General features: G+C 39.8%; 1 protein-coding gene across 1 annotated transcript in view; it reads right to left on the reverse strand.

The window, feature by feature from the left end:
• DNAH6 (dynein axonemal heavy chain 6) overlaps window positions 1-16,711 on the reverse strand; it is a 717,942-nt gene that overhangs the window by 235,432 nt on the left and 465,799 nt on the right. Inside the window, exons 58-59 of the mRNA XM_077275462.1 lie at window positions 3,326-3,393; window positions 2,406-2,586 (exon numbers count right to left, since the gene is read on the reverse strand). Coding sequence (XP_077131577.1) covers window positions 2,406-2,586; window positions 3,326-3,393 — 249 coding nt within the window. The remainder of the gene's footprint in view (window positions 1-2,405; window positions 2,587-3,325; window positions 3,394-16,711) is intronic.

Genomic DNA, 16,711 nt, shown 5'->3' on the forward strand with positions numbered 1-16,711 from the left:
CGCGCACCGGATGTGGCGCATGTGGTTCACCACGCCTTGCGATCTATAGACATCACTACCGCTGTTTCACATTGCTTTTGTGCCGGATATAATGCATGCGGGTCACCACACTTAGTGTTCCATTGACTAGTGATGCAGCAGATGTGAAAATGCTTGCATCGCACCCATAGCACCCATAGGAGGTCTATTGATCAGGAGACAGGATATAGAGGTATTGCAAGAGAGTGTTACTTCTATTTAAATGGATCTACTTTAGGGACATGTACCCAACAGAGGCTCTTTATATTGCCTGATACAGCTGAGACCTCCATCCTGGCTGCCATATCCCCTGATGAGTCCCAGGAAGGATAAAACGCATTGGGAGGTGGTGATTTTTTATAATCACATCATGGTCCCAGTCTATGCTATGGAAAGCTAAATAGCACCTGTATGCTTGCAGTCCCACATGAACACTGGAAAACAGATGCCAGAGGTACATTATTTACCTACACTAGGTGAGATCATTCCAATGTTTTTCCATGGTTATTGAGCTACATTTGGTATGATACCCATTCAGGTTTCCTTTCTTGGTGCTTCAGCTGGCCTATATTGGAAGAGCAAGCCTGTCTGGGTTCCTAATTAAGTGTCTTGTTATGTCTTCATATTTTAATGATATATTAAATGTTTAGTTTTATTATCCCTACCTTTGCTTATACTATTACATTGTTTTGTTGGATCATTCATTACCCTTTGTTTTGATTTATTGGCTAAATTCAAATTGGCTACTTTCTGGAGTTAGACTTGAGCTGCAGGTAGCCACCAGGTACTACTCCTTGGCAGTCCCCGATACTGCAGCTGCTGACCCCAGGGGTCAGGATCGTAGACACAAACATGACTTGGTAACTGACAGCACAGGATCAAATTCTATTCAGACTACACATGTGTAGAGATAGGAGAAACCGAACAGTAAAGTTCGGCGTCTGTACCGAACATCTGCTGTTAGGGCATGGACACCAAATACAGACTTCATTAGGAAGTCCATGTTACTGTTCAGGTTCGGCTGCTTGAACATCGGGTATACAATACAAGTCATATAATTTCCAGAAGAGGATTTATTTCTTATACATTGCACCTTATTCTGAAAAGTACCTTGAAACAGCAGGCACACTTTCAATAAATTAATATTGGCTATGTAGTCATTTTCACATACACAACATTTTGTAAGGAGAAAGAGATTCATGAATCCACTAACATGATATATAAATTGTCAAAAACAAATTCTGTGTTGGAAAGTTATGGCATACCATATATACCGTAACAAAATATGAATCTTTGCCGGAACTACCTATGTAAATAAAAATATTAGTGCTATTGTGCTTCACAGAATGATATTTGATGTTAAAGGAAATCTGTCAGCAGGTTTTTGTTATGTAATCAGCAAGAGATAATAATAATAATAATTTTATTTCTATAGCGCCAACATATTCCGCAGCGCTTTACAATTATAGAGGGGATTTGTACAGACAATAGACATTACAGCATAACAATAAACACAGATCAAAACAGATACCAGAAGGAATGAGGGCCCTGCTCACAAGCTTACAAACTATTAGAAAAAAGGGGAGACACGAGAGGTAGCGGTTAAAACACAGAATTCAACAATGTATCACTTATCATTCTGTGTGCTGTTTACTTACACTGAAGGTTTTATCACTAGATTATCATAGCCAGGTCTGATGAGCACATGACTGTTAGTCCGACTCCACCCCCTCCTCTAATAAGTAGCTCACTGTCTATAGACAATGTACTTAGAGAGCCTGGTGTGGGTGGGGTTTGCTTTCTCAGCTCTGCTGCATGCTAAATCTAAAAACTCTGATTGAGTCAGGACTGTTGCGCCCAGTAAACTAAGTGATACATCGTTGGATTCAGCATCTCTTTATATACTGAGCTGAGTAGCACAAAATGAACAGCTTATAAAAAAGGACACCCAGTGTATGAGGACACCCAGTGGTTTTGAATTGCAGCCTGTCAAGGGTTTTACTACAATCTTATCATAACACATGGAGTCCTTACTAAAATTTACAGAAAGGTAAGTTTGTACGCATCTGTATGTGCATGTGTATATGTAGCATCCATAATCCCAGAATGATTTGACAGTTAGTAAGAACCTTCAACTAAAACCCAGGGACTGTACTAGAAGTTATGCCAGAAGCCAAATCTATCATTTCAGTAGTTCACAATAACATTACGCTTTTTACTCTGACTAATGTTGCATTGATAATTAGGTTACCTCTGGGAATTACGGTTTGCAAGCCTTGAAAGAAAGATACATTCTACACTTTACATGCATTCTTCGAACTAGACTAGAGGGACAAAATACACAAAAGGAAAAATACTAGAAGGTAAAAGATGAATAAATGGGTGACCTTGGATTCCTGCAATGTATTGATAAGTTCTTCATTATCCAGGATATTTCCTTCAGATGTGAAGAGTAACTTGAGGATTCGCTCTTCTATTGCTTTCAGCTGATTTTTGTCAGAATTGATTCTGATTATAAGCTGATTTCTTTGTTCCTCTAGATCTGGTCTCTCAATTCTCACTACATCACTGAAAAATACAAAACCAAAATTTATGGATAGTGTTGGTGTAAGGAAGGGGGTAATGTCTTCAGCTCTGCCATATCTTATAGGATTAAGTAGATCGCACGAAAACTACTCAGAACAGAGACTGACAAACTAAGCCGTGTGGACACAGGGAGTGTGTTTTACTTATTATGCAGATATGTATTCTGCTATTTCATAACATTAGAAATGCCTATAGTCATGAAAATTATAAATGAAACAAACACTCCTTTAAAGTTTGGAGACTTTTAGAAATCAAAAAGCTATATATTTCTCTTTTCTCGCCAGCTATTGACTAAATCTCAAAAACTTCCAAGTGGGACTTAGAGATGCTATTACAGCAGGCAACAATAATACACTGGCATTTTCAAAATAGCCACCTAAGTTTTCCATAAAGAGCAGTTGGCTAACTGAAAAAAAAAAAAACTGGCCTGTACATTATATATATGTAATATATATATATATATATATATATATATATATATATATATATATATATATATATATATATATATATATATATATATATATATATATATATTTAAATTTAGTTTCTGGACAGGGTTTTACAAAATATTATCATTTAATATAATTTCCAGGGAACTTTCAATATCACTTTGTACACAGCTACACAGCGTTTTGTCTTTTTTTAGCAAATATCTTGGGTTTCTAGAGATAAACTGCCCTTGTTCTTTACATTTAGAGGATAAATAGACAAATCTAACCTGAGCAGTTGATCCTCCAGGCCAGATCTGGTCACAGTAAAATTAATTATCGTAACTTTGATGCACACCTAGACAACAAAGACAGATAAGAGAAGGCAAACAACAAATATGGTACAGTAGTCAGAAACCAATCTTTTGTGCATTTAACATCTTTTAAAGGGGATATTCTCAGAGGTACATGATAGATGTCTGAACGATGAAGTTCTACTGCTGGGATCCCCACATCACTAGAATGGGGGTACTGAGCCCTCTCACTGCAGGACCACATTGAGAAGTAGCACAATCAATGGAAATAACCGAGATAGTAGAGTACAGTGCTAGGTTGCTTTGATCAGTTTCTCTGCAAAGAATAGGAATGGACATTTGGGCTTTAGGTGAAGTGATCATGGGGGTCCCAGCTTGGGGTTGGGTTAAAGGGGTGGTCTGAAACGTAAATTTATTTTTAACCCTGTATGTTTGTCTATTAAATTCCATAATATAATCTATTTTATTAAATTCTTTAACTACAAAAGTCCATACCATTCATTTACTACGCTATCAAACTGTTTTATTTTTATTTTTTACTTTCTGTGAGATGACACTTTGAGAATCCCAGTGCATGCTTGGACACTCAAATGAGTTGCCATCAGGGGGCAGAGTCTTTGGTCACTTCTGCAGTATCTGCCCCCACCCTAAAATCAGCTACGACCATTTCAGGAGCTGGGCTAGTCTCTGCTCTACTGAGCATGCGTCGGTTGTCAATTCCGACAGATTCTCATTAGGTTATGGTCATTGTGCACTATTATTCTCAGTGCACAGTAACAGTGCACTCCCTCGCTGGCTCTGATGAGAAGTGATGAGCAAGCAAGAGAGGGCACTGTCAGTGTGCCTTGTAAGGCGAGAACGAATGAGCAGAGAGTGCACTTAGAAGAATATTGCACAGTAACAAGATCCTACTGATCATTTGTCGGAAATTGACAACAGATAACGTGCTCAGTAGGGACTGATGACGCTTCGTTTCAGGGTATGTGAACAGGCTGCAGCAGTGACCTCAGCCTGCACTCCCTGATTATGACTTGTTTGTGTATCACAGCATGCATTGAGATTCTGAAATAAAGTGTCATCTAAAGGCCCCGTCTCACTAAGCGATTTACCAACGATCACGACCAGCGATACGACCTGGCCGTGATCATTGGTAAGTCGCTGTGTGGTCGCTGGGGAGCTGTCACACAGACAGCTCTCTCCAGCGACCAACGATCAGGGGAACGACTTCGGCATCGTTGAAACTGTCTTCAACGATGCCGAAGTCCCCCTGCAGCACCTTGGTAACCAGGGTAAACATCGGGTTACTAAGCGCAGGGCCGCGCTTAGTAACCCGATGTTTACCCTGGTTACCAAAAAAAACAAACAGTACATACTCGCCTTTCGGTGTCCAGGTCCCTTGCCGTCTGCTTCCTGCTCTGGCTGAGATCCGGCCGTACAGTGAGAGCAGAGCGCAGCGGTGACGTCACTGCTGTGATCTGCTCTCACTTCTCACTGTACGGCCGGCAGTCAGTGAGAGCAGGAAGCAGACGGCAAGGGACCTGACGGACATCAGATGGTGAGTATGTACTGTTTGGTTTTTTTTACATTTACGCTGGTAACCAGGGTAAACATCGGGTTACTAAGCGCGGCCCTGCGCTTAGTAACCCGATGTTTACCCTGGTTACCAGTGAAGACATCGCTGGATCGGTGTCACACACACCGATTCAGCGATGTCAGCGGGGCCTCAACGACCAAAAAAAGGTCCAGGCCATTCCGACACGACCAGCGATCTCACAGCAGGGGCCTGATCGCTGGTACGTGTCACACATAGTGAGATCGCTACTGAGGTCGCTGTTACGTCACAAAACTTGTGACTCAGCAGCGATCTCGCTAGCGATCTCGCTATGTGAGACGGGGCCTTAACAGGGAGTAGTAAAAAGAAAATAAAGGAGTTAGATAGCATACTGAAGGATTGATAGGGAATTTTTAATTAAAGTGTATTTGAAAAGAGATAAGATTCTGACATCAAATAGACATTTACAATTAAAATTAAATTTTAGCTTTAGACCACCTATCATAATAATTGCTATGAAATCCTTTCTCTTATACATAATATTGCATGAGATTTAACCCCAGAAACTTAGAACAATATTCAGTTAAAGAATCGTGCAAACTAGATATGTGTGTTAACTTTTGTGGGGGGGTTTTAGCTAGTTTCCCTTATCCAGCTAAAAACCAAGGTATCATTGCTTGCTTTTTCTTGTATCGTAGATAACAGAATGCTTACAGTCAAGCTATATGACCGTCATATATGATATTGTTGCAACTCTGTACTTTACAAGCTTTTTTCTATCTTGCTATTTAAACTCAAACAAGTTGTTTTGGGGCAAATAGGAGATTGTGCTGACATCACCATCAACCGTCATTCTCTCTCCATGCTGGCATAATCAATAAATAACAAATTATCTTACAAATTCAGGTGTTGACGAATTCTAATTGGAAAAAGACTAAAACTCTACTGACACCACCCGTTTAAACATCTATTGAGGACACAGCTCTTTAAAAAACATTTAAAGAGTTAAAACAAAAGATTTAAACCAGGCATGGGGAGCCTTTTTTCTGCCAAGGGCCATTTGGATATTTATACCATCCTTCGAGGGCCGTACAAACTCCACCCACAAAGTACATCCTGACTGACACTGGTGTCAAAGATGTAATCTTTCATTGCATGCCCTTCAGTTTTCTGTAGTGAACACTGCGTGTGTGTGTGTGCGTGTGTGTACTAACAGAGCAAGAAGAAATTAATGAGCTGGTTGTAATCAAAATACACTTCCCTGCCCGAGAATGCGGTCCCTGAGAATCTGCTCAGGGGCCTGATAAAAGGTCATTGAGAGCCGTAAATGGCCCTGGGGCCTGTGGTTCCCCACCCCTGTGCTTTAAACAATACCACATATCTATCTTTAGTATTTCTAATTAGTCCTTCACTACTTCTAATCTGGTCCCCCACCCAGTCATATCTCTGTTTTCCTGTCTGTATGGACACATCAATAGGAACAACACATCAAGTCAGCAGACCAGTCAGTAGTGACTAGAGATGGGTGAACCCAAACAGTAAAGTTGTTTATTATTTTTTTTTTTTTTACAGGGGACAAGGGCCCCAATGGAATGGGGGTAAGATGAGAATAACTGTGCCTTTCTATTTTTATTTCAAATAAAGGAGTCAGTGTCTTTCTTTCAAATAAAGGATTTTATTCTGGCTGTTTCTATTTTACAATCTAACTATGGGGTTAGTAATGGAGAGGCGTCTTTTAGATGCCTCTCCATTACTAAACTGTGTGCTTGATGTCAGTGGCTATGAAACAGCTGACATTAATCCCACAAATAATATCCCACTTGCCACCGCACCAGTGCAAGTGGGAAGAGCCAGGCAAAAATCCAGTTTTGGCGCATCCAGGGCTATTTTTAGGCTGGGAGGCGGCCAATATCCATGGCCCTTTTCCAACCTGAGAATAGAAGCCCCCAGCTGTCTGCTTTAGCTTTGCTGGTTGTCAAAAATGTGTGAGACCCCACAACATTTTTTAAAATGATTTATCTAAATAATTTATATAAATGGCATGGGGACCCCTCTATTCTTGATAAGCCCACAGCTGTCAGTTTTGCCTGAGATGGTTATTAAAGATAGAAGAGACCCCACATCATTTTTTTGCTTTATTGATTTATTTATAGCATAGTTGCTGGCTGATGAATACTCCCATCAGTGGCTCCTGCTCTTGCTGTTTTCAGCCTGTGACCGGAGGTAACCTTTTTACTGTCGGTCACAGCTGCTGGCTCACGCAGTCATCTGACAGTATGGGAACCGCAGCGCTCTGACTGGCTGCAATAATCTTACCACCAATGAGAGCCTGTGCTTGCCAAGCTGTCATGCAGATGACAGGGTGGCAAACAACAGATGTTTGGGCCCCCCCATTTATCTGAATGGGGTCCGAGTTTGGGTACCCAAACCAAACTTTATTTTAGATGTTCAGGTGTTCTCATCACTAGTAGTGATGCTACCATGATAGTGATGATCAACACGTCACTGCAGAGACTTACAGTGCCTTGTGAAAGTATTCAGCCCGCTTGAACTTTTCAACCTTTTCCCACATATCATGCTTCAAACATAAAGATACCAAATGTAAATTTTTGGTGAAGAATCAACAACAAGTGGAACATAATTGTGAAGTTGAATGAAACGTATTGGTTATTTTAAATTTTTGTGGAAATTCAAAAACTGTAAAGTGGGGCGTGCAATATTATTTGGCCCCTTTAACTTAATACTTTGTTGCGCCAACTTTTGCTGTGATTACAGCTGCAAGTCGCTTGGTGTATGTCTCTATCAGTTTTGTACATCAAGAGACTGAACTTTTTCCCACTCTTCCTTGGCAAACAGCTTGAGCTCAGTGAGGTTTGATGGAGATCGTTTGTGAACAGCAATTTTCATCTCTTTCCACAGATTCTCGATTGGATTGAGGTCTGGACTTTGACTTGGCCATTCTAACACTTGGATATGTTTATTTGTGAACCATTCCATTGTAGATTTTGCTTTATGTTTGGGATCATTGTCTTGTTGGAAGCCAAATCTCCGTCCCAGTCTCAGGGCTTTTGCAGACTTCAATATGTTTTCTTCAAGAATGGTCCTGTATTTTGCTCCATCCACCTTCCCATCAATTTTAATCATCTTCCCTGTCCCTGCTGAAGAAAAGCAGACCCAAACCATGATGCTGCCACCACCATGTTTGACAGTGGGGATGGTGTGTTCAGGCTGATGAGCTGTGTTGCCTTTACACCAAACAGATCTTTTGGCATTGTTGCCAAAAAGTTCGATTTTGGTTTCATCTGACCAGAGCACCTTCTTCCACATGTTTGGTGTGTCTCCCAGGTGGCTTGTTGCAAACGTTAAACAACACGTTTTATGGATATCTTTGAGAAATGGCTTTCTTCTTGCCACTCTTCCATAAAGGCCAGATTTGTGCAGTGTATGACTGACTGTTGTCCTATGGACAGACTGTCCCACCTCAGCTGTAGATCTCTGCAGTTCATCCAGAGTCATCATGGGCCTCTTGGCTGCATCTCTGATCAGTCTTCTCCTTGTTTGAGATGAAAGTTTAGAGGGACGGCCAAGTCTTGGTAGATTTGAATTGATATGATACTCCTTCCATTTCAATATGATCGCTTGCACAGTGCTCCTTGGGATGTTTAAAGTTTTGGAAATCATTTTGTATCCAAATCTGGCTTTAAACTTCTCCACAACAGTATCACAGACCTGCCTGTTGTGTTCCTTGGTCTTCATGATGCTCTCTGTGCTTCAAACAGAACCCTGAGACTATCACAGAGCAGGTGCATTTATACGGAGACTTGATTACACACAGGTGGATTATATTTATCATCATTAGGCATTTAGGACAACATTGGATCATTCAGAGATCCACAATGAACTTCTGGAGTGAGTTTGCTGCACTGAAAGTAAAGGGGCCGAATAATATTGCACGCCCCACTTTTCAGTTTTTGAATTTCCACAAAAAATTAAAATAACCAATAAATTTCGTTCAACTTCACAATTGTGGTCCACTTATTGTTGATTCTTCACCAAAAATTTACATTTGGTATCTTTATGTTTGAAGCATGATATGTGGGAAAAGGTTTAAAAGTTCAAGCGGGCCAAATACTTTCGCAAGGCACTATATGGTTTGCATTGTATGGATGAGTGCTATTGTGCTAAAAAGCTCTGAATAGCTAAAGTCATAATTACTTTAAAATCTTTTGATGTATGCCAATTCTAATAAAACTGAAGTAAATATAATAGTTAATTTATTTTTATAAACTTTTTAGCTACATTAGGCAGTTGTGAACATTTGTCTACCAGCATGTAAAACATTAAAAAGGTCAGCACATCTATTCAGAAAATAATATTTGCTCACAAATATAACAATTTGACAGCTCAGTGGAGCAACGAATGCTGCGGGCAGCAGTAAATACCTATAATCTTTCAAATCAATTATCTTTAATAACACAGTGACGGGATTATTATGGGCAGAAAGCAGCAATGACTTTACAGGCTTGGGACAAGAGTCATTTGATTTTCCTTTCACTGTCTTTGTATGTTTATTTTCAGAAATGTTATGCACGTCTTGTTAAAACTATTAGCATTAATATGACAGCAACATTTTGTTTGGGAAGATGATCTAAGAACATTTAATAATAGATGTTGGGAAGGGCTTGTCTAGAAATTAGAGTTGTGCCATCACTTCCTATTCAATGTAACAGAGTAAATTCAGGCCAATGTTAAAACTTTTAAATTGCAATTACAATGGCCAGTTTGAGTTTATATATCTAATATATAAAGCTGAATGTGTGTGTATGTGTGTATGTGTGTATGTCCGGGATTGGCATCTGCACCGTCGCAGCTACATCCACAAAATTTTGCACCGTCACACGTATGGACCCCGAGAGCGTCATAGGCTATGTTGTGAGGCAAAATTTTAACCCCGTGCGTTCCAATTCACCAAACAATATTGCCCCTATCTATATAATGGGGAAAAAGTGAAAGGAAAAGTGTTGGAGGCAAATTGACAGCCAGGAGGAGATGGCATACAGGTATATATAATATACAGGGGAGATGATATACATGTATATACTATATACAGGAGGAGATAACATACAGGTATATACTATATACAGGAGATGACATACACGTATATACTATATACAGGAGATGACATACAGGTATATATTGTATACAGGAGGAGATGACATACAGGTATATACTATATACAGGGGAGATGACATACAGGTATATACTATATACAGAGGAGATGACATACAGGTATATACTATATACAGGGGAGATGACATACAGGTATATACTATATACAGGGGAGATGACACACAGGTATATACTATATACAGGGGAGATGACACATACGTATATACTATATACAGGAGGAGATGACATGACATACAGGTATATACTATATACAGGGGAGATGACATCCACGCATATACTATATACAGGAGGAGATGACATACAGCTATATATTATATACAGGAGGAGATGACATACAGGTATATACTATATACAGGGGAGATGACTTACAGGTATATACTATATACAGGAGATGACATACAGGTATATACTATATACAGGAGATGACATACAGGTATATACTATATACAGGGGAGATGATGTACAGGTATATACAGGAGATGACATACAGGCATATGCTATATACAGGATAGATGACATACAGGTATATACTATATACAGGAGGTGACATACAGGTATATACTATATACAGGAGATGACATACAGGTATATACTATATACAGGGGAGGTGACGTACAGGTATATACAGGAGATGACATACAGGTATATGCTATATACAGGATAGATGACATACAGGTATATACTATATACAGGAGATGACATACAGGTATATAATATATACAGGGGAAATGACATACACGTATATATTATATACAGGAGGAGATGACATACAGCTATATATTATATACGGGAGGAGATGACATACAGGTATATACTATATACAGGGGAGATGACATACAGGTATATACTTTATACAGGGGAGATGACATACAGGTATATACTATATACAGATGACATACAGGTATATACTATATACAGGAGATGACATACAGGTATATACTATATACAGGGAAGATGCATACAGGTATATACTATATACAAGAGATGACATACAGGTATATACTATATACGGGAGATGACATACAGGTATATACCATATACAGGAGATGACATACAGGTATATACTATATACAGGGGAGATGACGTACAGGTATATACAGGAGATGACATACAGGTATATCCTATATACATGATAGATGACATAGATATATACTATATACAGGAGGTGACATACAGGTATATACTATATACAGGGGGATGACATACAGGTATATACTATATACAGGGGAGATGACATACAGGTATATACTATATACAGGGGAAATCACATACAGGTATATACTATATGCAGGAGGTGACATACAGGTATATACTATATACAGGGGATGACATACAGGTATATACTATATACAGGATAGATGACATACAGGTATATACTATATACAGGAGGTGACCTGCATTTATATACTATATACAGGAGGTGACATACAGGTATATACTATATACAGGGGGATGACATACAGGTATATACTATATACAGGAGGAGATGACTTACAGGTATATACTCTATACAGGAGGAGATGACATAGTTATATACTATATACAGGGGAAATGACATACAGGTATATACAGGAGGAGATGACACACAGGTATATACTATATACAGGAGCAGATGACATACAGGTATATACTGAGGGGAAAATAAGAGGTGTGAGGTGAAAATGAAGAGGTGTGAGTGCAAAAGGAGAGGAGTGAGGGGAAAATAGTGGAGTGATTGGAAAAAGACAGGTGTGAGGTCAAAATGACAGGTGTTGGGGGAATGAGAGAAGTGAGGGGAGAAAATGAGAGGTGTGAGGGGGAAAATGAGGTGTGGGGGAAAATGAGAGGAGTGAGGGGAAAATGAGAGACGTGAGGGGGAAAATGAGAGATGTGAGGGGGAAAATGAGAGGCGTGATGGGAAAATGAGAGAAGTGAGGTGCTATAACCAACAGTTAGTTACTATGCCTGGGCAACGCCGGGCTCTTCAGCTAGTTTACAATAAACTCTAAATGCACCTATTGCTTGTGTGCAATAAAGCGCCCCATGATGTGATAAGTAAAAATGAAATAAAATAAAAATACAAACATAACACATAATGGGCCAAATAGTAATCAGACAGAACACACAATATCTGTCAGTTATTACTGGGCATATGACCACTTTTGGTTATAAATTTCCAGTGAAAAAAATGGGCAATATGACTGCCATCTTTCAGTCCATACTGTACCTCCATATGCCCCTAAAGTCATATGGAGGCATGCCAAGGTTTTCTAAAAATTGTGGCATTTTACATCATATTGTAACATCCAATACTGCAATGTGGCAGTCATGCTTAATTCTCTTGGACTTGTGCTAAATTCATATGTTTGGTTTAATATTCACTCACTGCTTTGAGCCTCAAGTGGGGCTGCTAACTATATTAGCTATAACCCCCCAAAAAAAACAAAATGGATCTCAGAGCAATAAAAATAGAAATTTTATTGATGATTATATTAAAAGAACAATTTTATCATCATTTCAATAAATAGATACATAAAAATACATAAAAAACAAGAAAACAGGGTTCAAGTGACACCAAGTGTCACGTCCAAAAGGTGGTCAAATTAGTCAAAGGGCATACTAAAACTACATGCATAAAGATATGTGCAAAATAGCAAAATGGACAACAAAGTTGATGATGATATTAAATAATATCAATATTGAACAGGCCATAAGCTACGAACAACATATATGTGCAAACAAAAGGCAAATAATGACATAACATGCGCAAAGTTACTGACTACAAGAAATTAATAAGGGCCTCCTATCTAATATGGCAATATGAACCTGCAAGTGCATAGGTATGTATGGACACCCAAACAAAGATCATGCAGACATGTCAAACCATGGCCAACCTAATAGTAAGGAAATAGATTGTAATCAGAGTCCCTGAAAGTGCATGCAGAAAATAAAGAAATCAAAATACCCGTAGTAGACCAACCTTGAAAGATAGACGTGGAAAACAACCCCAACGTGCGTTTCGCTACAATGCTTCCTCGGGGGGCGTCTATAACTATATTAGCTCCTGAATCTCTGTCTCCCACTGGCAGTTATGAGTACTGCTTACCTGGTTTACACCCCTGTTCTCAAATCCTCTTCTGTTAGTGATGAATTGTTTCAGACCTCAGCTCATTTGCAATTATTCTTTTGCCAGATATTTTGCCCCTTATCTCTTGATTCTGACCCAGCTATTTGACAATCACTGCTAGACTGCTCAACCGGCCAGCAGCTACATCATGGACTCAGCCCAGGGCCACTGCCATCACCTAGCAGTGGGCTTCATACAATCTAACCAGAATGTTAAATTAAGAACTTCACGTTCAGTTTTGTAAATTTTTGCCAGGTGTCATTAGATTAACATATGATTTTAGGATGTGCGGTCCATGTCTTTTTTCTACAGTTTAGCATATTGCATGGTCTGTCGCTTCTTTTTTTACTTAGTTCAGCACTCCTCCCATTTGACACAGGAGTTTTTAATTAGTAGGAGACTGCAAGAAGGTTTCCGCCTATTTTTGCTCTCGGTTCACAGTCTGAGAGTTTGTGGAAGGAGAGTTTTGTTCCTTTCTCTTGGTGTTGGGGCTGTGTTGCAGCTATTGTTGCGGGGGTTTAGTGCTTGTGGACCTTTGTGGCCTGGAGTCATGGGCGCTCAGTCTTGTAGCATGGGTGCTGTGAGGCACGAGGTCGCTCACCCTGCTGGAACACTGTTGCTGTGATGGTGGTTGACACACGGCGCCCCACCTTTAAGACTTTAATAAGTTAGGGACCCACTGAGAGATTCGCCGTGATGTGGCAGTGGGCTTCATACAGTCTAATCAAAATGTTAAAATAAGAACCTCATGTTTGGTTTTTGTAAATTTTTCCTGGCGGCATTAGATCAACGTATGATTTTTAAATGTGGGGTCCATGTCTTTTTTCCTACATTTCAGCAACTATTCTTCTGCCTGACATTTTTGACACTTATCATTTTGTTCTGACACAGCTATTTTTACTCTATTTTTTTTCCTAATGAGTGGAGGCTATTATACCTAGGGCCTGTGGGGACATTCCAAGAGGCGATACCTATGGGAATTTTCCAAGAGGGGCTGGCTATGAGGACATAAGAAGTTGGCCCTGGGGACATTACAAGTGGGAGCTGGCTATGTGGACATAAGGAGCTGACTATAGGGACATTACAATAGGGCCTGACTATGTGAACATAAAGTGATGGTTATGTGGACATAAGGAACTGGCTATGGGGAAATTACAAGAGGTGTTGGTTATGGGCATATAAGGGGACAATGCAAGACAGGGCTGGCTATGTGGACATGGGGAGCTGGCTATGGGGATATTACAAGAAGGGCTGCCTATGGGGACATAAGGGGCTGGCTATGGGAACATTACAAGAGAAGCTGGCTAAGGGGACATAAGAGGCTGGCTATGGAGACATTACTAGAGGGGCTGGCTATAGGGACATAAGGGGCTGGCTATGGGGGCATTACAAGAGGGTAACCATAGTGTATTGGTGTGGTTGGTATCATTCTGTGTGGTGGGGGACACTTTACTGTATTTAAGGGGCTGTGGAACCATTATACAGTATTGGTGACTAAAGGCCATATTACTGTATAGAGTGCTGAGGGGCCATCATACTATATAATTGGGGATTGTGGTGGACATCATACTACATGGGGGGCTGTTATGGGCATCATAGTGTATATTGGGGACTGCTGTGGATATTATACTGTATGGGCTGCTGGGGTGAACATCATACTGTGTAGGAGGACTGTGTGTGTGGAGGGGGTATAGAGTGTGTAAGGTAAATTGTGGAGAGGGCACAGCCATAAATTAGGCTGTGTATATGGGCCTGACTTGACATTACAATTGATTGCTTACTAGGCTTGATGATGTATTCCTATACGGATGGTGGTTCTGGTGACATATTCATTTACTTTTGATGCAATTGGTGTTGTATTTATTACTGACAGTGGTTTTTATAATATATTCATATACTGATGGACATTCTTGTGATGCATTAATGTACTGATAGTGTTTCTGGTAATGCATTTATCTGTTGATAGTGGTCCTGGTGACGTATTCATGCACTGATGGAGGTTCTTGTGACCTATTAATTTACTGATGATGGTTCTGGTGCCATTTTTATGTAATATTGATGGTGCTGGTGATGTATTCATATCCTTATGATGATTTTGGCCTCATATTCATGTACTGATGATGGTTCTGGAGAGGAATACAGCACTAGAATAGTGATGAGCGAGTATACTCGTTGCTCGGGTGTTCCCAAGCATGCTCGGGTGTTCTCCGAGTATTTGTTAGTGCTCGGAGATTTAGTTTTTGTTCATGCAGCTGCATGATTTACGACTGCTAGACAGGCTTAATACATGTGAGGATTCCCTCGCAACCTGGCAACCCCCACATTTATTCAGGCTGTCCAGCAGCCATAAATCATGCAGCTGAGGTGACGAAAACTAAATCTCCGAGCACTAACAAATACTCGGAGACCACTCGGGCGTGCTCGGGAAAACCCGAGCAACGAGTATACTCGCTCATCACTACACTAGAACCATCATCACAACATGAATACATCACCAGAGCCATCAATAGTACACAAATATAGCACCAGAACAACCATCACCTACTGAAGATATCACCACAACCACCATCAGTACAGAATAATTTACTTATGATGGTTCTGGTGCCATTTTTATATACTGCTGATAGCTCTGGTGATGTGTTCAGGTACTTATAATGATTTTGGCTTTATATTCATGTACTGATGATGGTTCTGGTGATGAATACAGAGCTAGAACCATCATAACTATGTGAATACATCACCAGAGCCATCAACAGGACACGAATATATAACCAGATCCAATATCCATAAGGAAATATGTAATCAGAACCACTATCAGTTTTGTTACGAATTGTATTTGTTGAATGACAAATATAAAAATCATTATATGTATCCCTTTATAATGGGATCTGTTTAGCTTCCATTGGGGTATCTGCCACATGCTGCACACCTTAATTCAAACCAAACGGCCCCCATTATAGTTAAGCAAAATTAGTTCCCATGACTGTTTTTGGGTTTACAATTTAAAATATAGAATGTCTAGAATGTCAGAGATAAATATCGCTATTTTTCCCTGGTATCATGTAAATGGTCTGCCAGCAATGACTGATTCCATATCTATACCTATGAAAAAAACACTCCATTTTGAGCCTCACCTCTATAGTACACCATTTATTTTTAAACTTTTGCTGGTATGGTTGGGTGAAACAAGTAACGATTCTAGTAGAAGTGGTATACAGAGAATGCTACCTGACCCATCGGAAGGAGGGGGTTACGTTAGAGGTCCTGTTACCTTAGTTTCCGACCCATTCCTTCACATGGGGCTAGGGTTTCATATGAGGGACACAGCATCTATTTTATCTGCCTAGGGCTCTAAAATACCTTGTCCCGGCCCTGTGCTAGGCTACCACGTACATAACAACTTGACACATATGCCTTATTACAGAAGTATTCTTCGCATAGCTTCTATGGAAGAATATGGTGTCAAATAAGGCAACATTGTAACTTTTACAATTTGGCATTTTCTGTCTATTCA

The sequence above is a fragment of the Ranitomeya variabilis genome, chromosome 1 (assembly GCF_051348905.1).
Source record: "Ranitomeya variabilis isolate aRanVar5 chromosome 1, aRanVar5.hap1, whole genome shotgun sequence".
In the NCBI taxonomy this organism is placed as follows: Eukaryota; Metazoa; Chordata; class Amphibia; order Anura; family Dendrobatidae; genus Ranitomeya; species Ranitomeya variabilis.